Source organism: Pseudorca crassidens, chromosome 5 (genome assembly GCF_039906515.1).
Source record: "Pseudorca crassidens isolate mPseCra1 chromosome 5, mPseCra1.hap1, whole genome shotgun sequence".
Taxonomy (NCBI): Eukaryota; Metazoa; Chordata; class Mammalia; order Artiodactyla; family Delphinidae; genus Pseudorca; species Pseudorca crassidens.
In genome coordinates, this window is record NC_090300.1 from 99,807,905 (window position 1) to 99,831,718 (window position 23,814).

General features: G+C 36.6%; 1 protein-coding gene across 3 annotated transcripts in view; it reads right to left on the reverse strand.

Annotated features, from left to right (window-relative positions):
* ZPLD1 (zona pellucida like domain containing 1) overlaps positions 1 to 23,814 on the reverse strand; it is a 64,532-nt gene that overhangs the window by 17,154 nt on the left and 23,564 nt on the right. For all 3 annotated transcript variants that reach the window (XM_067739013.1, XM_067739016.1, XM_067739015.1), the window contains 3 exons: positions 8,230 to 8,450; positions 4,717 to 4,898; positions 3,238 to 3,310 (listed from right to left, as the gene is read on the reverse strand). In XM_067739013.1, coding sequence (XP_067595114.1) covers positions 3,238 to 3,310; positions 4,717 to 4,898; positions 8,230 to 8,450 — 476 coding nt within the window. The remainder of the gene's footprint in view (positions 1 to 3,237; positions 3,311 to 4,716; positions 4,899 to 8,229; positions 8,451 to 23,814) is intronic.

Here is a 23,814-nt window from a genome sequence, read left to right on the forward strand (position 1 = left end):
AGAAGAATGCTTACTTTTTTTTACAAGTATTATACTACAAAGTCATTTGCAAGTGATATGACTCAGCTGTGGTTTAATCATGACATCAAATTTATTCTTCTAAAAGGTAATCTTTTGATTTTATTTTGTTTAGTTGCCTTTACTCCTGTTAGTACAATATTGTCCCTAAAATCAATTATATTTATTTTACATTTTTTCCTCAACTTTAAAAATAATTCATAATTACCATAACCCAGTTTTAGATTTACTCTGTTTCTTTACCTGCTCAGAAGACATTATTAATTAGGTACAATTCAAATTCACAAGGTCATCTTCACTTTCAGTTTCCACAGAGGAGAAAACTGATCTATTTATACCATGTAAAAATAAGGTCATAGTTCAACTTGAAGTAAACTCCATATATTAAAATCACACAGTCAATAAATGTCATTATTTATTATAAGTAAAATTTTCCTAAGTACATTCACTGAATCCCAGAACACATAGAAATAAACAACTGCACTTTTTCCTACCCAAGTAACTATAGAATAAGAGCAGTAGGTATGTAATATAATTTTCATCATTCCTAAGGGTTAGAAATCACAAACTTTGCAGGTAAAACAGGAAAATATGGCCCCTAATGGTTGTAAAATAATACTTAGTTTGAAATGCTGCAATAAAATTACATTTGGGTAGCTAAATGTTAGTGTTCCAAACAAATAATAAATATGGTTTGGGATCAATTCGTCAAAGTATACAAAATTTTTTTCAGTATAAATTACTAGTTTTTTAATGTCCTGTAAGATGGCAAAATACTACAATGGTGCCATGTTAAGAAACTAGTTTGGGGCAGTGAAGCTCTCCTGTATGATACAGTAATAATGGATGCATGTCATATACATTTGTCAAAACCCATAGAATATATAATGTGAAGTATTAACCTAAATGTAAACTATGGACCTTACTTAATAATATGTCAGTATTGGTTCATCAATTGTAACAAATATGCCCTATGACCCATAATACAAGGTGCAGATAACAGAGGAAGTTGTATGCAGGCACTGGAGGTCTATAGGAACTCTCTGTACTTTTTTTTTTTGGCTGTGTTGGGTCTTCATTTCTGCGCGAGGGTTTTCTCTAGTTGTGGCAAGCAGGGGCCACTCTTCATCGCAGTGCACGGGGCTCTCATTGTCGTGGCCTGTCTTGTTGCGCAGCACAAGCTCCAGACGCGCAGGCTCGGTAATTGTGGCTCACGGGCCCAGTTGCTCCGTGGCATGTGGGATCCTCCCAGACCAGGGCCCGAACCCGTGTTCCCTGCATTGGCAGGTAGACTCTCAACCACTGCGCCACCAGGGAACCTCTCTCTGTACATTTTAGGTCAACTTTTCTGTAAATCTAAAACTGCTCTAAAAAAATTAAGTCTGTTAATTTTTAAAACACTGATTTGTAGGGAAGTGGTTGAATTTTATTAAATAACTGGTTAGTAAATAACTTTTAAATTTTAATGTATTAATTCAACCATTAGTAATACTTTCATTGCAAATTGGTTAAAAATGAGAAGGATTGGCCTTCCCTGGTGGCACAGTGGTTGAGAGTCCGCCTGCCGATGCAGGGGTCACGGGTTTGTGCCCTAGTCCGGGAGGATCCCACATGCCGCGGAGCAGCTGGGTCCATGAGCCATGGCCACTGAGCCTGCGCGTCCGGAGCCTGTGCTCTGCAACGGGAGAGGCCACAACAGTGAGAGGCCCACGTACCGCAAAAAAAAAAAAAAAAAAAAAAACAGGATTTTGGCACTATGTATTTCATTTATATTCTGATATCAATTACCTTTGTACCATAGAATTAAAATCTTAAGGTTATCATCAAATTACAGACTTTTATTTGGCATTAAGATTCTAGAAACTCTTTGAAGGATTAGGTCTAGTTAGCAACAGGACTATAATACTATCTCTAATGATAAAGGAAAGAGCTTAATAGCAAAGCTCTCCTCAAATCCACACTTCTAAATTTTGATTTTCTGCTTTTCTGCTGAGAGAATAGTTTAATTTCACAGAAAACAGTGGTATCCTTAAATGTCATGTATGTTTTTCACTTTTTTAGGATCAGGAATTCCCATCTTTGTTTCACTCAATTATAACAAATAAGATTGGATCCAAACCATTCATTGCAATTCCACCTGAGGGACCTTACACGTATAAATTAACAGAAAGGTTCCAATTTAAAAGTATTGCTCACAACAATAATAAATATCTGGCCATACTGGGAATGAATACTGGCCCATATTTGCTGAGTATCGTAAAACCAAGTATCTTGGCAGCTTCTCCTTGCAGAAGAAAGTTCAGAAATGACAGAAAGGCAATCTCCATTCCAACACATTTTAATTTGTTGTTTAGAACTCTGTGGTGTCAGACTACAAACTTATAAACATGATTTTTTTAAATGCCTTTGGAAAATGTCCTACTACAATATTTATAGCACATTATATTCAAAGTATAATGCAGTGACTTTTAAATCAGTTGCATGAATTATAACTCAGTGCCATGATGACATGAATAATAATGTAAAAATCAGATTCATAATTTACAAAAATGTTGGTTGATAGATTGAAAATTGATATTTAAATCAGGCATTTAACATGTATGAGTAAAAATTTTTAATCAACATGAAAATACCATTGTGAGATTAATGTTAGAGTTATAAATAGAAATTCATGTATTTTTCACATTTTTGCTGCCACTGTCGATATTTAAATGACAAAAGTTTATACAATACTGTGCAGTCAACCCAAATTATTTCAGATGTGACAGAACTGACAACAGCCAAAACCCACATTGAAAATATTAACACATTCATCACCAAGCATCGTGCCTTCAAGTCAAGTATCATTTGGACTTTTCCTATCTTTTTATCACAAATATATTATTTCCAAAATCTTGACCCTGACTATGGCTACACACACACACATACACACATAAATAAATATATATGTATAAATGTAGATAGACACTTGGAATAACTATGCAGAATCACATTTATAAAATAAAGTTTAAATCATACACCAACTTCTAGAAAATAATGGAGTTTTTAGTATACTTTTATCACTAAGATATATGAAAATGGTGGTAAAGATGAATAAATGTTACCAAAGTATAACAAGGTTAATGTGGCTTTTGGTAGATTTTTATATAAAAGCCATTCTCATAAATGGCTCCTCAGAACAGTGAAAGAGAAGATAACATCCTTCGCCCATCAACTTACGTTATAAAGGAGCAGGTTCAAAGTGCTGACAAATGTACCATTGTTCTCCCTCACAGAAATAGCAGCTGAGGACCTAAAACAGATTGAGGAAAAGGAAGGCATTAATGAGATTTTAAAAGTTTCAGTTATACCTTAATGTTAGATTTAAGGCAAAAAACTCTTGAGTAATCCTGACATACTTTTAACTAGGTCTGTAGTGTGCATACTGTTTAAATTACTGAACAGATAAATAAACAGCAAGAGGGACTAAGTAAAGACAAACTGTTCTTTATGATCTTTTTATTTATAAAGGAACCCTTTTTACATTTTTTATTACTTACATGAAACTTTTGCAGAAAAACCTCATTCCAAAGAAAATTGAATCTGATGCAAATACATTTTCATCAATTCCACTTCAATAGAAGTTTCATGAGATCAGGGACTTTGTTTTACTTTGTTTACTGCTGGAACATTGCATGGCACGTAGTACGTGTATAATATTTATTGAATAAATGAATATGTTTCCATGTGCATTGAAGTTCAGGAATGTATTCAGTGGGAAAGTTGAGGGGAGCAGAGTGAAAGACTATGACCTCCTTCCCTCTGCACCTGTATCCTTTTGACTCAAGGCCTTTCTTTTCTTGTTTTCCACATCAAAATCTTGCTTTTGACCAAGTTGTTTGTCATCATTGTGCCATTAAATCATCTATGAATATATTTTACCTGAAGCAAAATGTGGCCTCCACATTCCCTGTGACTGAGATTAAACAATAACTACTTTTGTGATAGAAAACCCTAGAACTGGAGAGGGCAAGTTCTTATTCAATCACCCCATCTTGTCAAAAATATTTCACAAATCCATATGGCTATATTGTAACGTGGATGTATAACTGTCTTGGAGTATGTGCTTTGGGAGTAATGAATGAATACATGACTATAAACAAAAGGCAATGACCGCAGTCCATGTCTGAAGCTCTTTGGTTCTGGGTGACACCACCTTTCCTGGGAAGCATCAGCAACTGTGCAGGTGACACCTCAGCAGGAGGCATGGAGACCTCAGATTCTGGGCAGCAGAGTCCACCAGTGAGAGATCCGGCAGAGAATGAAGCTAAACAGGACCCAAAAATGCAGTGACCGAATGTTCCACACACTGGAAACAGGACAGGCCCTTCTGGTGCATAAGCACCCAGGGTTCTTGGGTTCTTGGGCAGTTCTAAGGGGAGCTAGGAGAACCCCAGGCAGACATCTGATTAGTTTGAGCCAATTTTAATTGGGGGGGGGATTAAAACTGAGCTGTTGATATGCATCATAACAATAACACTTACAGATGGATAGAGAGGTAGATAGGTAGGTAAGTAGATAGATAAGACCTTATATGGTTTCCATGACATTGAGTTTAGCTATTCTCAACAAATCCTACCATCTTTATAAGTCCCTCAAGGGTAAAAATGACTCAAACCAAAAGACAATATGAGAAAGCAAGAATAAAATGCGACTTACGAAGCAAGCTGGGTATTATTAACCAGGTATTCCAATGGATAACTACAACTAAATTTGTAAAGAAGTCCAGGTAGGTAACTGATGATTGTTGGTGGGTCTGGAGTATCAATATATCCTGAAATATTTCCTATTTGTACTGAAGTTGCATTTCCATAAGCACTGACTCCAGGAATTGTGGATACCTGTTAGAATGGTAGATCAAGCTCAGTTATTAAATAGTTACATGTAAATCTAGGCATTTCATATGCAAAATAAAACATTAGACAAATCATTTCTAGGGTCTGTTGCAACTATAACATGGCATGGTTTTGAAATTATACACATATAATGCTACTTATAAGTGATCATACGTCTTTTTCTTCTTCCTCTCATAAAGAGGGTGATTTTATTCTTTTTTAATTAGTTTTTATTGGAGTAGAGCTGATTTACAATGTTGTGTTAGTTTCAGGTGTACAGCAAAGTGAATCAGTTATACATATACATATATCCACTCTTTTTTAGATTCTATTCCCATGTAGGTCATTACAGAGTATTGAGTAGAGTTCCCTGTGCTATACAGTAGGTTTTTATTAGTTATCTATTTCATATATAGCAGTGTGTATATGTCAACCCCAATCTCCCAATTTATCTCCCCCGTTCTCCCCTGGTAACCATAAGTTTGTTTTCTACATCTGTGACTCTATTTTGTAAATAAGCTCATTTGTAGCATTTTTTTAGATTCCACATATAAGCGATATCATATGATATTTGTCTTTCTCTGTCTGACTCATATGTGTCTTTTAACTAAATAAAACTTCATATAACCAAAGACACTATACTCATATTTCATAAATAAGAAAGTAGAGAGACTATATGTCACTCGTTGTGCTACAGCAAGTAATTTGAAAACACTCATGGGTAAAGTCCAAATTCCGTGGCATGGCCTAAAAGACCCCTGTTAATCTGATCTTGTTTTCCATGTTAGCTTCACATCTCCAGGCTCCCACTCTTGGTTAATAATGTCCCAGCCCCAAGGCCCTTGTTGCTCTGGCCTTTGGGCATACTCCTCCTGCCTCCACTCTCCCCTCCTCACCATGACATATCCCATTCCTCCCCTGGATGTCATCTTCCCTGGAAACTTCTCCTGATACACCCCACAGCTTCTATTCATGCAGTCACAGTGCATGAGCAGTCTGACTCAGCACACCCCCATCCATAATCAGAGCTCTTTGTGGGCAGGAGACCCTCCTGGTCTTGTTTGCCTTTGTCCCTTCAGCATAGCTCAGTGACACCAGCATCTTGGGGTCCTCAAGATAAATTCTGAACAAATGAATTAAGGTCACAAATTTTCTTAGGGTCGATCTTCTCAGGGTCTTCCTCTGTGGTACATGCAGATTCTCATCCCCTTCCAGGACAATAGTTCTTAGCTGGGTTGCGGAGGGATCATGAACTCCTAGAATTTATATAAAAATATTGTCCATGTGTATATTTTCCTGGGACTGATTAGCTTTCATTTCTCCAATCCCACTAAAATTTAAGAACCAGCATTTCAGGAATAATCAATAATGTTCTTGACCTTCATAATACAATCGAGCTTCTCCCACCATGTCAAATACAATATGATGCTCAATTAATATTTTTAGCAGATATTATGGAGACCGGTAACATTTAATTTTCAACAACAGAATACCCTTTATACATGAACCTAGGAGCACATGGGCAAAGCTGAAGCAATTATCTAGCTGACTCATGAAGAGAACCAAAATCATTATGAATGAAAACATTTTGATTCTAATCCAGATGATTTAGTAGTCTACTTAATTTTTCCCATACAGGACTATCCTTGGAGCAAACTCTAAAGGTGGTGACATCTAAGACAAAAATAAAAAACTAAGTGATTCTTCCTCTCTACACATCGCTTGCCTGACTGGCTAGGTAAACGTGCAAATTCTGTCTGCGAAAAAAAATTATATACATATATTTATATATATACACATGATATATATCTCAATTTTTATACCAGAGTAATTCAGCTCTAAAAAAAAAATGAAGGTACACACACGAACACGTACACACACACACACACACACACACACACACGCGCGCGCACACACACACACACACACACACACAGGCTTTGTCTGGCATTTCTCCCAAATTGTTTTCCCAGCAGCAGGGTAAGACTGAAGTCAAGAGTAGAGAGCTCCCTGAAGGAGAGGCCTTGGGCGACCGTGGGAGGAGGGGCAGGGCTGCTGCTCTCCACAGGGGCCCCCTCCCTCCACACGGAACCTTGGATGTGTAATAATCAACCTGAATCCCTCTCCCTCACTCTCCCTTAGGCCCACTTCATAACCTCTCTGCACACAACCCAGAGAGATGAATAAACGTTTTCAATAAAAAGAGTCAACAATACTCAAGCTGTAGACTTGGAAATGGTCATGGGCACAATATCCTAACTGCCCTCCGGGAAAAGATAAAGGAGATTCAAAGAAATCTCTTTTTCCTGTCTCCTATCTCCCACCACGTCTTAAAAGCCCTGCCCTTAGAATAATCAAGCTTTTCCCCTTAATCCCAAACAATAATTTATCAAGAGGAAAAACTGATCTCTCCTTCTTCACTGGGCTAAGTGGTCACGCTCATTGAATCTTCTTTTTGTCTTTGCTAGGATTAACCAATAAGACTATATTTAAACAAGCAAAAGAAAAAATAGTGCTAAATGAATTTTAGTGTAACACCCCCCAAATCACAATATTTTTACTTCAATTAATTTTAATTTCCAGGAGAGTGAATGCCTCTTTCAATTCTATTTTTGGTGTTCAATGCATACATAAATAAATGAATAGTGTAGACTAGTGGTTCTCACTCAAGGTGGAAATATTTGAAGTGGTGTTTTGATTTTCACAATGACTGGAGAGAGCGTGCTCCTGGGATTTCATGGGTAAGACTGTGTATGATAACATTTTGAAATTCAAAGGACAGTCCCACAGGATGAAGAATTTCACACTGGAAATGCTAACAGCCCTCTTTTACAAAACAGTGGTGTGGATCATTCAGTGGTAAACATGATAACCTAGAAGATTCTAAGTTTCTCATTCTATATTTCATCTTTCTTCCTGAATGAGGTCACTAAGAAGCAATAGGCCAAGTGATCCATCGCCAAACTCACTGGAACATAAAAGATACTTCCATGAAACGCATGAGGAACATAGCTAATTATCATTATCTAATTAGATAATTAGATAATAACTGTAGAGACATATTCCTCAGCATCACTCACACAAAATAATGTTGGTTAGAGTAGCACAGTTAATCTCAGCCCCCTCAACCACCAGCTACAATAAACAGAACCACTATTGGAAAATAAAATTGTATGATTGGGAGCAGAAGCCTCAAACAGGCAAAGGAAAGCTATTTGTTCAGTTTTATTGGAATTTTTTCTCGAAAGACAGATTGGGCTTCTGATTATTTCATGAAATTGGGAGATTTTTTAGTTATGATCCCCAAACCTAGCACACAATTTCACACTAATCTTACCACTAAATTGTTTCCACAGCCCTCCAAGGTGCTGAGATTGATGATGAAAATGACCACTGCAGGAAAGGTGTTGTTATTGATGAACCCCCTGCAGTGGGAATCCCCATGCCTTCCGTTCAGTGCCAGGTCTGTTTCAGAATAACCGGAGAAAAGTACTGTGCAAAAATTAATCTTCATTGTAATGGCCTGGACCCCACAGTAGACATTGATGTCTCTTTCAGCTGAAATAAAAAATATAAAAAAACAAACAAATCACGAAAGCACAGCATGGGGTCCAAGAATAACTTTACCATCCCCTGAGGTATTTTCATCCCCATGGTCTGTTTAACTCATTCCTATACTTGAATACACCATAATCCAACGTGAAAGTATTAGGAAAAATAGTCTTTGATTTAGTTATTTCAGGAGAGATCTTTGAGTGTAGAGATTATAGTGTATCTCTGTTTCCTTGTGCCCGGTACACAGTGGATGTGCATTAAATGTTTATTGGGTAGTGTAAAATGACTGGAGAATTGAGTGGAAAAAATCAGGCCACGGAGGAAATTCAGAAGAGAGGAACTGAATTATTTAGATCACCTGTCTAGAGCAGTGAGCCTCACTACAAATGATGCATTTTCTCAAGTGTAAGGAAGAAGCAGTTAAAATCCATCCTAAGCCAAATTGTTGAGCACTTTGGTGTTTTGTAACCCATCTTATCCAGGATGTATAAACAAAAGCCATCTATCCAGATTCCATTTTATTTTATTAAATTATGCTAGAGAGGAAGAGAATGAAAACTTATCTGTTGATATTACAGTCAGACATGCAGTCTACCCTAAGAAAAATTTGCCAATAACTATTCCTGAATAAAAGCAATTAACTAGGCATGAAAATGTAAATACACAATTTGCAGTTTTCCATGATTCCATGAGTTATCAGTGATGGGATCCATTCCAGGTCTATAGAGGTGAGCAGGCACACACACACAAACACACACACACACACACACTCCACACACAAGATTTTCATGTCTCTATTTAGTTATTTTTCTGCATGTAATGAGGAAAATATATGTAGAAAATGGAGAATTTGGCTGTTGCTAGGCAATTCCCCAGTGTCAGAAGCTTTCAGTTTTATTGGTTTTGGTAACTGTTACAGATTGAATTGTTTCCCTCCCTCCAGAAAAAAAAAAAGATACATTGAATCTTAACCCCCAGTACCTCAGAATGTGGTAATTAGTTTAGATGAGGTCATACTGGAGTAGGGTGGGTCTCTACTCCAATATTACTGGTGTTCTTCTAAAAGAAGTATCATGTGAAGAGACAGAGACACAGGAAGAATGCCATGTGAAGACAGAGAATTGGGGTGACACACCTACAAGCCAAGGAATAGCAAAGACTGCCAGCAAACCACCAGAAGCTGGGAAGAGGCCAAGAAGGATTCTGTCCAGAGTCTCAGATGGAGTTTAGTCCTACTGATACCTTGATTTTTAACTTCCAGCCTCCGGAATTGCGAGAAAATAAATTTCTGTTGTTTGAAGTCACTCTGTTTATGCCACATTGTTACAGCAGACTTAGGAAATTAATATAGTAAGCTTACTACTTTTTACCACTCTTATTTTTTACCACTGAGATAAAGAATCTGAAACATACATCTGGTTTTCAAAGTGTGAAAACAAACAAATAAAAATGGATTAGGCTGTTTGGAGAAATCACCTTGATTGTTCAAAAAAGGAAAAACAAGCATAATAAAATATTTTTTTGGTAAATGATCTAAGTAATATGTAAATGTCATTCATGACTTTCTGGCATAAAGTTAATTTGCTTAAATATATCAGTTCTAATCTATTGGTAAAAGTGTTCAACAGCATATTTCTTTGGAGTGTTTATTCTGCATACTGGCTTTTTGTTGGTAAAGTGAGTCATATTTTGAGGATATGAATCAATCAAAGTGGAAATTCCTATATTTGATTATGATTTTAAACTCAATACAAAAAAGAAAAATTTTTTTCATAGCAAAAGATAGAAAGATGGAAAATCTTTTTCATGGCCAAAAGGCAAATATTAGGCTGCTTGGTACAGAAAACCCCAAGCAATATTCCCCTTGTAGGTGGAAAATAAAATGATAACCCACAGATGAAGCATACTTTGCCAACACAGAAAATAATAAATATGACTTAAAATTGGGAGAATATCTCTATTAGCTTTCAACAACATTAGCTGTTCAAATGCAACTATAATTTTTAAATGATGCTCTTATTAAAATAATGAGTTCATTTTAACAAACGTTTGAATGTTTCAAACATTCAAACTTCAAATTACATCTTAAATCTGGTGATTTTTCTCCATCTTTATGCTATTCCTTGGTCTATGCCATAATTATATTTTCCCTAGAATATACATTCACCTCCTAACTGGTTCCTTTATTTCAACTCTTAATGCCCTCTGATTAGTACAGCTGTTAAAACGTGAATCCAATCATGTTACCTCTTTGCAAAGATCTTCAACAGCTATTCATTTCACTCAGGCCAAAAGTCCAAATCTTGAACCAGGTCCTCAAGACTCTCTGTGATCCACCACCTGCCTACCTCTGCATTCTCATCTCCTCTCTACTATCCTCCTTACTCCCTACATCTGTTTCACTGAACTCTGTTCAGTTCTTTAAATGTATCACACTGAATCATAGAGGCCAGAATAGTGGTTACCTCTGAAGGAAAACTGTCTAGAATAGGGGAAACAAGGAAAATTTGGAGGGTGATAAAATTGTTCTCTATCAATCTGAGTGGTGATAACATGAGTGTATACATATGTTAAAATTTCAAGCCACACCCTTAAAATTGCTGCATTTTATTTTATGTTATTCCTCAATAAAATACTGTATTTTAAAAAGCCTAATATAGGTTACACATGACCTTCAATCAGTTTTTTCCCCTCCGTAGGATGCTTCTCCTATTCCCAATCTTTGTCTGAGGAACTCCTACTCATCCCTCAGGTCTTGAATTTCATTGTCTTTTTCCCAAAGACTTTCCTGATCCCAAATCTAAATTATGCTACTCTGTCTTATGTTGTCGTATTGACTTGGAATCATATATGTATTTGTATAATTGTCTTCTCAACAAATTGAAAGTCCCAGAAAGCAGGAAGCTATGATATTCATTGATGTACTCCAGTGAGTAATTAATTAATTAATCACATAAAGTATGGGGCAATAGACTGCACTAAGGATGTACAAAGTAGTGGTCCTTTTTCTTAGGTAGATCACAGTCCATAAGAGGAGGTAGATGTGGCCCACATTTAAGAAAGATTGGACAGAGAACCATGGGGTGGCATTGAAAGAGAACCTTACCCAGACCAGTTGATTAGGAACAGCTTCCTGGAGAAGATGGCATTGAACTGAGTTTTGAAGTATCGGTAGGAGTTAGCTACAAAAAGGAGTGGGAAACTTACAGCACAAAGGGGACAGCATGAATGATGACAGAAGTGTGAAATAAATATGCTTAGGCTGGTTAGGAGCTGGACAGTTCATTTGAATTTAAAAAGCAAGGAGGAAATGGTAGGCAATGAGGCCAAGTAGCAAGCACATAGGCAAGATCACAGGAAACCTTCACATACAAAATGGTCTCTGTAAGGTAGCAAAATATCTACTTAAATGTGAAATCAAATTCTCAACTACTAGACCGTGCACTAAGAACTCTTTATGCTTGGGGAAATAGAGAATGAGTATCATTGCATTACTTGGCATACCCTAAATGTATGGAAGTTAATACATATCATTAAATATGTTACAAAAGAGGTATCACTCCCTTAACTTAAACCAACTGAAGATTTTAGCTTCCTCACCTTTGTTTGAGAATTAATTGATGCCTATGCTAGCTTAACAATGGCAGTGATTGCTTTGTCCAGACATAGTGCTCTCTTCCGTTTTCTGCTTTATAACTGGAGACTTGTAACCCCTGCAGTGGAACTGAATTTGCTACAAGCTGATCCCACTTGGAGAAATGATAACAAACTAAAGACTTTACAGTGTAAGAAAGGATCTGTTCAAATCCATCCTAAACTAGCTTTCTAAAGACTTTTCACTGTCCCTTCCAAGGAACACATTTTTCCCTGGTTGTAGATACTAAAGACATCTATTCAGCACAACTTTTCCATTTGTGAGGCTTTGAGGGAAACAAAAATGCTACTTCAAGTTGCCAAAGAGCAATTTCTGCGAAAAGTAGAGAAATTTTTTTCAGTTACTGAATAACAGTTGCTCTCAACAACTAATTTTTTTTAGGCTTTTTATTGTCCAATCCCTGGCCTGAATTGTAATATCCCTTTGAACAACACTGCAGTATTAAACAATCCAATGAATACAGGCTAATGACAAAAAATAATCAAGGAATGAACATCTTTAGATGTTTGGTTTCTAGTGTTTTCTGTCTAAAGATACTAAGTATGTCTAAAATGGTAGGCTTGCATACAGAGTTTATGTGCCGGTATGCTGCCAAAAGGGTGATTTTTCCCCTGATATTTAACCAAGCTAAGTTATTCATAGAAAATTTAAAAATGCAGTATTCAATTGAATTCAGATAAAAATAAAGAGATGTTCTGCACTCCTCTTACCTACCAATCAGGCAATGAGTTTGTCTCAGATTTTCTAAAATTATGCAAATTTAAATATCCTGTCACACTAAATATCCTGTCACCATCTATCTCACCATGTACAAAAACATAGCCTGATATGGGGTTCATAGAATATGGTTACCATATAAATGGAGTAAAAAGGAAATGGATCCAATTCTGTATATGTGAATAAAAACATCACTCTACCTATTTATCTCCAAGAAAGTTCCATTCCTAGAACACCTAATATACTTTTCTCTTTAGACATAATTAATGACAATATATTCTCAGCATATGATTCACATATTTAACAAATATATCTATTTTCTTTTTCTCAACAATTCCATACTCAACTAGCTTACATCCAATTGCATCCAGATGAGGCTAATGATTCCTAATTTTTGATACATGGAATGATTTTTATCTCATCTCAATACTATTAAGTTTGAGACCTACATTTTCTTTCAGTAGTGTCAGAATATTTAACATGTTCTAATTATTACCTGGATTAATAAGGGCACAGATCAATGCAAGTATTCAAATAATTTGCACACATATATTCTGCAACACAAACACTCCAGAATTGAACTGAACTCAGCACTGCAGTGCAGTGGCTCAAAATGTTCCTTCACTATTGACCTGAAAATGTAAAAATCTGTATGAAAAGCAATTCTGGGTGTCAGTGTAGATTGTAAAAAAAGGGTGGGGTGCACAGGAGTTGAACACACAAAATCAGTGCCATCAATTTTACACAAGCTAGAGGCTATTTGGTCCTATTTATTTTCAAGATCTAAACTACATGCCACTTCATGTTAACAAAGTATCCAAAAAAAGCATTTGTTTATATACAGTACGTTAGTCTCTGTGCTAAACTCTGAGGATAAAGACATTAACAGGACTCCTTCACTTCAAGGAACTCATGGTTGGGTAAAGGGCACAGAGAAAAAACCAGACAATTGCAATGCAGTTGATAATGACATGATAGAGGTTTGAATACCACGTTATATACAACCATGTCTTGGTAGGGCACAGCTGTTTGGAAGGGACTGTTGAGAAGAAATGAAACAGTTCCAACTGGCTAAATTTTATAAGAAATTGATTAGATGATGGCATGAAGAGAAGGGGATGTCAAACTTATGGTCAAGTTTCTAGCATTAGTGACTGGGTGGATTATTCCCTGAGATAAGGAATACAGGAAGGAAAAAGATGATGAGCTCAGTTTTTGAGAGGCTGAGGTACATATGGGACATTCAAGCAGAAATATACAGCAGGTAGTTGGAAATAAGAGTCTAATATTTAGAGGATAGAAAAGAGTAAGAAGTATAAATTTGATAATCACCAATACTCAGTACATCAATTATAAACAATAATAATAGATGAAATACCCATTGAGAGCACTCAGGTAATAGAAATGGGCTGAGAAAAGCAAAACAATTTCTAAGGCTTCCTTTTGTAAGACTTCATTTTTCCAATGATATATAGTCATTCTCTTCCGCTCTACCCCACATCACGTTAACTATGAGTCTACAATATCACCTACATTATACCTGGGAGTGGATATTTGCTTTCCCACTAGATTATGAACTCATTGAAAGCTCTGGGTTTTCCCAGCGTGCCTAACAAACATTCAGCAAGTGTTTATTAAAATGTTTAATTAAACTCTTTCACAAACAGCATGTATGATTTCTAACTTTTTTTTTTTTTTTTTTTCGGTACGCGGGCCTCTCACTGCCGTGGCCTCTCCCATTGCAGAGCACAGGCTCCAGACACACAGGCCCAGCGGCCACGGCTCACGCGCGGGCACGTGGGATCCTCCCGGACCGGGGCACGAACCCGCGTCCCCTGCATCAGCAGGCGGACTCCCAACCACCGCGGCAACCACTTCCTAAAAAGTTAGTAAGCCCCTAACTTTTTAATATCAACTTTCAAGATTCACAAAGAAAATATGTGCTCAATGATATAGGTTCATCTTGACTGTTCATCCAGAACTCATATTTCCTATCTGTACTCTGCCAACTGCCTGAGATGATTCCTGTTTTCAGACTTTTAGAGGAACATCAAAATTCTCTATGTCAGATATTTTCTAATTCAACACACTAAATAATATGAAATTAATAGATTTTTGCTATTTGTTTAGGTATTTAGCTTTTTTAAGTGCATTAGTCTGGCAATTAATTATCTTGCTTTATTATTAATAATAAATTTTTTAAATCATTTCCCCTTAACAGCAATGGATTTGCTAATCGCTACTGTCATTAACAGCAAGCAAGTGCGTGACAGCCAGTTGGGGTTGGCATAAACACTCTGGTATGTAACAACATAAAGCTGGCAAGACATCATGAGTACCACACTCCAATCAGCACTTCATATGAATATGCATTATACAGAATCTTATTAAAATGCAGATTCTGATTCAGTAGATCTGGGATGGGGCGTGTCTTTACATTTCTCACAAGCTTCCAGGTGATGCCAATGTTGCAAGTGAAGGGGAGCAGAATATGCCACCCCAAAATATGCCTCTTTGGCATAAGGGTTACCTTAAATTGATTATTTTTAAGAAACAGCAGAGATTTCCCTGGTGGCGCAGAGGTTAAGGCTGCACTCCCAATGCAGGGGGCCCAGGTTCAATCCCTAGTCAGGGAAATAGATCCCACATGCATTCTGCAACTAAGAGTTTGCATGTCACAATTAAGCAGCCCACATGCCACAACTAAGACCCAGTGCAACAAAATAAATAAATAAATATTTTTTAAAAAAAAGAAAACAGAAATGGCAGACATAGGAGAATCCCTGAAAACAAATGGAAGTTACTCTTCTGAAAGAGACATTTACATTTATAAGGGAAATCTCCATTTGTAAGTGCATCTCCTTCTCTGTACCAGGAAGGAAGAGGGGAACTAAACCTCCAGAAACTCTTACAAAGGAGGCTACAGACCTAAATCTGCATAACAACCATACTCCTGTTTACTGTGATTTACCTGATGACCTCCCATAACTGGCTTCCCCACCACCACCATCTCTTTTGTCTTTAGCTTGAGATGGTATTTAAGGTAGTGGCTTGGACCATTTCAGGGAGTTACTCCGTTTTCCTGGGTATCACCCATGAATATAGGAGGTTTACATGTTATTAAACTTCTATTTGTTTTTTTCTATTAATCTGTCTTTTATTATAGGGGGCTTCAGCTAAGAACCTAGAAGGGTAGAGGGAAAATTATCTTTCCTCCCCTACACAAGTCTCTTAACCAACTGAGTTACTTAGTCATAACTATACATTTTGATTGGGCAGGAAGTAATCCTTAGGTGGGTTCTATCAGGTGGGATTAAGCACTCCCACCAAACTGTATGATTTATAGGCGTACAAGAGGGAGAGGTTTGGATGAAAAAGGGACAGGGAAGAGAGAGAAACAAATTGTAAAGGGCATGGGTGTGTGTCTGAGTCCCTTCCTTTTTGAGGAACTAACTGGTTTGAATTACAATGAAAGAGGGTTGTGAAAGGCTTTGTGAGACTGAACCCAAATGACTCTACTTTAGTGCTCAGGTGGCAATGTGTGAAATAAAATTGGGAAGAGGGTCAGTCTTCTCCTTCCCCACCTCTACCCCATGCTACAAACCATAGCAGTTTAATAACCAGAGGAGCAGGACAGTTACCTCAAATGGCAACTAGGCCCTGGGCACTCCTCGAAACAATTGAAAGAGAAGAGTGATGCTGCGTGAGTCTATTGTGAGCAACTGACGGCTCTGTGCAGCTCAGATGCAGGTATTCCCATGAATATGATTGCACCTGGATCCATGGGCTGGTTTATACATACTTAAAGGTAGCATTGGTTTAAAACTGATTGTATGAACCAAAACCTATTCAGTATAATAGGAGGAGTCTTTCCTGTATGCTGAAGACTGCGCTGCTTTGTAGTACCACAGAAATCTCACCTGGAAATAAAGGACACTCATCCCTCAGTATCCACGGGGGATTGATTCCAGGACCACCCTTGGATACCAAAATTTAAAAGAAATCCATGGATGCTGAAATCCCTTACATAAAATGGCATATGCAGTATTTGCATATAACCTATGCACATCTTCCTATATATTTTAAATCATCTTTAGATTACTTATAATACCTAATATGATGTAAATGTTATGTAAATAGCTGTAAATACAATGTAAATGCTATATAAATGTTTGCTGGCATGCAGCAAATTCAAGTTGTGCTTTTTGGAACTTTCTGGAATTTTTTTTCTGAATATTTTCATTGAGGTTGGTTGAATCCACAGATGTGGAACCCATGGATATGGAAGGTCAACTCTAATTTATTTCCTGGACTCCAAGAGATATTCCAAGACTATATAATCTTAGCAGATTATACAAGTAATTTATATATCATTTTTACTTCTATCTCTGTAAAATGAGAGTAGCAATATTTGGCACTACATAAACTTAAAATTGCTTAGAAAACAGATGTTATATTTGTTGTTTTAACACAATTTTTCAAGTTAATTCTCCTCAAGTTTTTATACAATATTGAGCAAGAAGTTTAAAAGGGGTATTGATATTTCATCTACCCAAAATACCAGCAGCTGATGAAGAATTTAAAGTGGATTAGGAATTCAGGTTTCCCCTCTGTATTGAACAGGTTCCTCACCACCTCAGTTTTCCCCTTCTGTTTCTCATTAGCAAATGCAAGCTGTTGTCTGCAGGGCTGAAAGAAATGCATACGCAGTCCTCGATAAACTTTGCAGGCTTCTATTCACACCTGCTAGAACTAGAAGAGTTTGGTCATCTTTTTCAAGCAGAAAAAAGCATATAGGTTTTACTTATACAAGTAGAGGAAATGAAGAATCCATGCAATAAGGAACTTTGTTATTAAAATAAAGAAGAACAATTCAGAACTCTGAATTGTTCAGTCACTGAACTTGCTGACTAATTCCTCTTCTCTCCACTGCACTTTATCACTGAATGTGATAATCAGGATGTGATCTGCAATCGCTGTCTCGATCAGTTCTTCTGCCTCATCTGGTGTAGTAATTGCAGTCACAGCTGCAAAGCGAAAGCAGGTATCCTCTTCACAGCTTGGAGACCAAAACACTGCTACTATGTAGGAAGGCAGCAGAATTGGCCTTTCTTACCTACAGAGACAGAACGTATTCCCTGGGATAATTATTCCGTAATCCACTCTTACTTTGTCTTTGGGCACAGAACAGTGCAATGGTTAAGCAAAGCCTAACACAAAATCAGGCAGCTCATTTTACTTGACCTGCCCATGAAGTCTATCACTGAAATAGGTGATTCTCTATTTTATTTCCTGGGGAACACTGGTACTCATTGAAATATTAATAAATATTATCAGAGAAAAAATTTCCTTAGTCAAGCTGGTTCTGAAAAAGCTAAACAAATTTTCCTACCATATGATTTTTCAAATTCTTTAATGTAGCAGTTTCCATTGTGATTCTCCATTTACACATAATTTTAAAATTTTAGTTTTATTGAGATACAATTGACATACGGCATTATATAAGTTTAAGGTGACAGCATAATGACTTGACTTACACTTAGTGTGAAATGATTACCAAATAAGTTTAATTAATATCCATCATTCATATAGATACAAAAAAAGGAAAAAAATGCTTTTTTCCTTGTCATGAGAACTTTGAGGATTTACTCTCTTAGCAACTTTTAATATATTTTAAATATAGCATACATCAGTGTTAACTATAATCATCATGTTGTACATTACATCCCCAGTATTTATTTATCTTATAGTGTGAAGTTTGTACCTTTTGACCACTTTGATCCATTCTCCCATGCCCCCACCCCTGCCATCTGGTAAGCACAAATCTCTTCTCATTTTCTATGAGTTTTGCTTTTGTTTTTTAGATTCCACATATAAATGAGATCGTATAGTATTTGTCTTTCTCTGTATGACATTTCACTTAGCATAATAACATTTGCAGTCCATCCACGTTGTCACAAATGGCAGGATTTCCTTCTTTTTTATAGTTGAATAGTATTCCATTGTGTGTGTGTGTGTGTGTGTGTGTGTGTATCTCACAACTTTATCCATTCATCTGTTGATAAACACTTTGGTTGTTTCCATGTCTCAGCTACTGTAAATAATGCTGCAGTGAACATAGGGTACAGATGTCTCCTTGACATAATGATTTTGTTTCCTTTAGATATATACCCAGAAATGGAATTGCTGGATCATACGGTAGTTCATTTTTATTTTTTGAGAAATCTTTAAACTGTTTTCCATAATTGCTGCACCAATTTACATTTCTACCAGCAGTGCACAAGGGTTCCCTTTTCCCACATTCTCACCAGCATTTATCTGTTGTCTTTTTGATGATAGCTATTCTGACAGGTGTAAGGTGATATCTCATTGTGGTTTTAATTTGTATTTCCTTGAGGATTAGTGAGCACATTTTCATATGCCTACTGTCCATCTGTATGTCTTCTTTGGAAAAATGTCTATTCATTTGCCCACTTGTAATTGGATTATTTGGTTTTTGGTATAAATCATTTTTTAAACTTAGTATTCAAGATTCACTTTAAGGCATCATGGTTTGATGGAAAGAGCTCTAGTGTTATATCTCTGACAATTGCTAGCTTTGCAGTATTAGAAAAATTCTAATCCTCAATCTCCATACCATAAAGTAAAAATTAAAAAGTTTTGTAGGTTTATTGTAAGAAATAAAAGAGAGAATTACATAATGTGCCTAGCATTCTATACATGGAATTTATTCCTTCTTAGCACTATTTCAAATAGAATACAAAATGACAAGTCATAAAACATTGACTTACGTTCAGTTTCCCATGACTGGTTAGTTCACCATAAAACAATGTCAGGCCACAAAGTTTCTGGTGTCATTAACCTAATCTCTCCTTGATTGTGCCTTTATCATTAAAGACTTCTTTAGAGGCTTGAAAGTTTAGGCCGACCCTTACATATACCGTCTTCTAAAAGAGGGGCTGGTTCCAGAAGGTATCCATTAGTTGCAGAGGCCAAATGCATTTATCTGTATGTTTCACTTTGACCAAATAATTCTTTGGTACTCTAAAAGTCAACTATGGATTGCATTTTATTCTTGGAACAGCATAATTATAATGTCAGTTGGGCATGAGTCTATTCCCTGCTACTAGCTTAGATAGGCAAGAGTTAACTACCTTTAAAATTAAATGGTATCCCTTTAAATTTAAAATGAATTAGGCCATGGTGGTTCCCTTGGCTTAAGGAAAAATGGCATGGAAATTAAAGAAAATAGTTCTAATGTCATGAAACAGCAAAGGTCAGATAGGGTGAGATGATTACTCTCATCATTATTAACATTACTTTGCATTTAGATAGCTCCTCTCCTTTGCCAGACTCATTCTCATTCTAGCCCATTGCTTAGTATCTGAGCAGCTTGTGGAGCTCCTAATGACATCAAGGGTGATCCTGATGTGGAAGAGAAGCCACAGGTCAAGAGGGGAGTGAGCAATTAACCTTCAGGCTTTATTTGCTCACTCTGGTCTTTTGCACACAACCTGCAAAAATGGGCTTACTTGAAAAGACTACCCATATAAACTTAAAGCCTCTCATGGAACTTTTGATTTATCTGAATTTTAGGGGTTTTTTTAATATAAATTTTAAATTGCAACAATGTGTGTGTGTGTGTATAAATTTGGAAAGTTTGGATATTTTTTGTCTAAGCCCAAAAGTACTAAAAGTGCTAACATGCGTAAGGACAAATACAAATTAAAAATAAGAGGTTTAATTCTCCCTGTTGAAAATAAAGGAAGAGACCATTTATATCAGAAAACTTGTAAGTACTTTCTCTTCTCCTTGAAATGTATATAAATCCTTTTGAAAATTAGATAGGACTTTTGTCAGCTTTATGATGCAGGGACGTCTTTCTCAAGGACTTGGGAACCATCTCTTAGAAATGTAAACATCAAGGAAAATAGTATCCTTATCTCACAGTCTGGGGACGGTGGGAGCCTCACTTCCGTGGGAGCCTTGCTCCAAATCACAAAAGTACCTCCTTTCATAAAGATATGAGAATTTTATCTTCCCTCTGGAGAAAGCTACTACACTAACACAGATGGTCACCTCAATTACCAGATAAATTCAGGACGAACTATACATGACAAATGGTGCTGTCAAGTCCTCTTACTTGAGAACTAATTATTATTTATTTTGAAAACATGTATGCAATGGGTTGCCTCTGCTTGACTATGTAAAAGAGTGAGATTCCTTTCTGTCTTTGCAAACTTTTAATGAATTGCCTGTGTTGAGCATCACATTCTGGTTTAATGCTTATTCAATGATAAATGTGTTCTCATTTCTACTATCTTTGTGGAAAGAATTTTTGGGTTGGGAGAAGATTTTGTTTTTAGTTATATTTCCCCAAACATGATTGTGCTTTTAACTGGAATAATGGATTCAAGAAAGTAATAGAATACCGTCAGCTGTTCTCAATCATAATGCATATGAGAGTCATCTGCAGGATTTAAAATACAAATTCCCAGCACCATATTCAGAGATTCTGATACTACATATCTGGGGGAAAGCAGTGAAGTCCACACTGAACGACTATCTCAGGTGATTTTGACGCTGATGGTCAGTGGGCACCACTGTAAATAGAAGTTTTAACATAATTTTTAAATTTTACCATATGAAAAATACTTCCTTTTGCTGTCCTAGTCACTCCTTGGCTTATTTACAGGTTTTATTTACCTTTACAAGTATAATACATCATCAGCTAGTTCCTCTCTGCCGAGCAATCTTCTCACATTCTGGCCTTCTCTTTTATCCGTAACAGGGTAAGACTTGACTACCCTTCCCAGGTCCCAGCCAGGCCTCTGCCCCTCACTCTCTGAGGGCCTCTGCCTTCCACTTCAACCACGAAGATGAACATAATTAGCATCTCTCAACTTCTCTGCCTCTTTTATTTCTCTTCTCTCCTAAATCAAACAAACAGCTGCCACTTTTCCAAGGTAACTCCTCCACCTGTACCTTTGATCTCTTCCATATTTTCTTTCCTCATTACATCAATTATTTCTTTGTTAGTATTCCTAGTCTCTGAATACTTTCCCTTTGCTCATGTAGACTCAGGTGTCTCTAGTCCTCTAATCCAAAAATCTCCTTTCTCATTTAAACTGCTGGCTCAGTTTACTCCTCCCTTTCTTTCACCACCAGGTTATTTAAATAGTAGTCTATTTCCACAACTTTCCTTTTCCTACCCCTCATTCATTGCTCACTCACTGCACAGGGATTCAACTCTCACACAGCTATTCTTGGTTTCAACCTCTCTCCTCGGACCCAGGTCCATATTTCCTACTTCTGAGTAGACGCTGCCACTCTACTCTCTAAGAGCACTCCAAAGTCATTATTTTCGAACCCAAACTTCCTTTCTAAAACATGCAAATGCCCTATACTTTTGGCTTCAGTTAACAGTATCGACATCCAGTTATCTAAGTTCAAAACAGCCTCTAGCCTTCTCTTTCTCTCACTTCCCAAGTCAAATCAGTTCTCAAGTTCTGGGGAGTCCACCACAAAATACTGCATCTCTTAATAACTGTCTCCTTCTACTGCTTCCATTGTCACTGCCTTTGTGACATTTCTCTCTGCCTCTAGTCTCTTCTAACTTGATTCTGTCCTTCATACTTTCCCCAACGTCTGCTTTCTGAAACAAAATGTGACCACATCAAATTCTTAAAAAGGTATGTTTAAAAAGATGCAATGGCTCTTCATTGCTTACAAAATGAAGACAAAACACTTTTATTACACAAATAATACAAAAAGTATCCTTGCCAAAACAACTGAACCTGAATTTATTCAAACCTCTAGCTCTCATTAGTTGACAGGTTATACAGGAAAAGAGAAGCATGTTAAATGACACATAAGAGTTACAGTCAACCAGATCCAGAGTGTTGGAATTCCAAGAAACAAATCACCAAATTATTTAAAGAGATAAATGGCATTTTAGAAAAGCAAGGGACTTCTATAAATTAAGACAGACTTAAGAAACACGTCAACAAATGCACCATGTGGATTTAGAGGCAAATTGGCTGAGTATAAGATGATATTGAGTAATTATTGTTAAGTTTATTAGATATACAAGTGTAATGACTTTTTAAAGTCCTTTTCACTTATATATATAATGAAACGTGAATAATGAATTTATTTTTAAATATTTCAGAGATGGAGGTAGTGAGATGGAGAGATAAACAAAATTTATAAATGTTGACAACTGATGAAGCTGTATGATTACTATGAGTGCTTTTTTACTAATCTCTACTTTTGCATATGTTTGCAATTTTCCATAGTAAAAAAAGAAAAATCCTATCATTTGTGGTATTCAAAATCATTAAGAACCATGCCTTAACTTATCTTCGTAAACTTGTCTTTGGACATTCCCCATCCTGACCTCCTTATTTTACTAAACCTGTCAAGTACTTTCATACTAGGTCTGGGCTCATGAAGCCATTCCTACATACTCTTGTCTTTATTCAGGAGCAAGCCAGATTACCTCTCCTCAAATAAATTAGAAAGTTCACATCAACTACCTAACTACCTACTGATTGCTCTATGCAGGTGCGTTGTTACTCTGGCATGCTCCAAACACAGGAGCATGTAAAACATTGCAGAAGGTATTTCAGTTTGCAATACATAAGTAGAAAAGTAGTTTCAGATCATCTAGTTCTTATTTTGTAACTATTGAACTGTGGTTCTATAACTTTAGCTGATATAAAAAGATGACTACTTAAGTGAAACCTTAAATTACCTCTAAAAAGTGCAGATTTTAGGAACCTGTGGGACACGTCCATCGATATGGTCAAAATCTCATGTCTGTCATAATATTGATGGGTTGCTATGAAATGCATTCTGAAGCTGGCGTGTGTACTTTGGTGGTGACCAACATTTCATTGAAATAGTATTTTTTTGAGTATTGCATAATATTTCACAGTCATTTTCTGAGTATTCTTCCTAAATAAATTTATCAGCATATAAGGGCAATTTTTA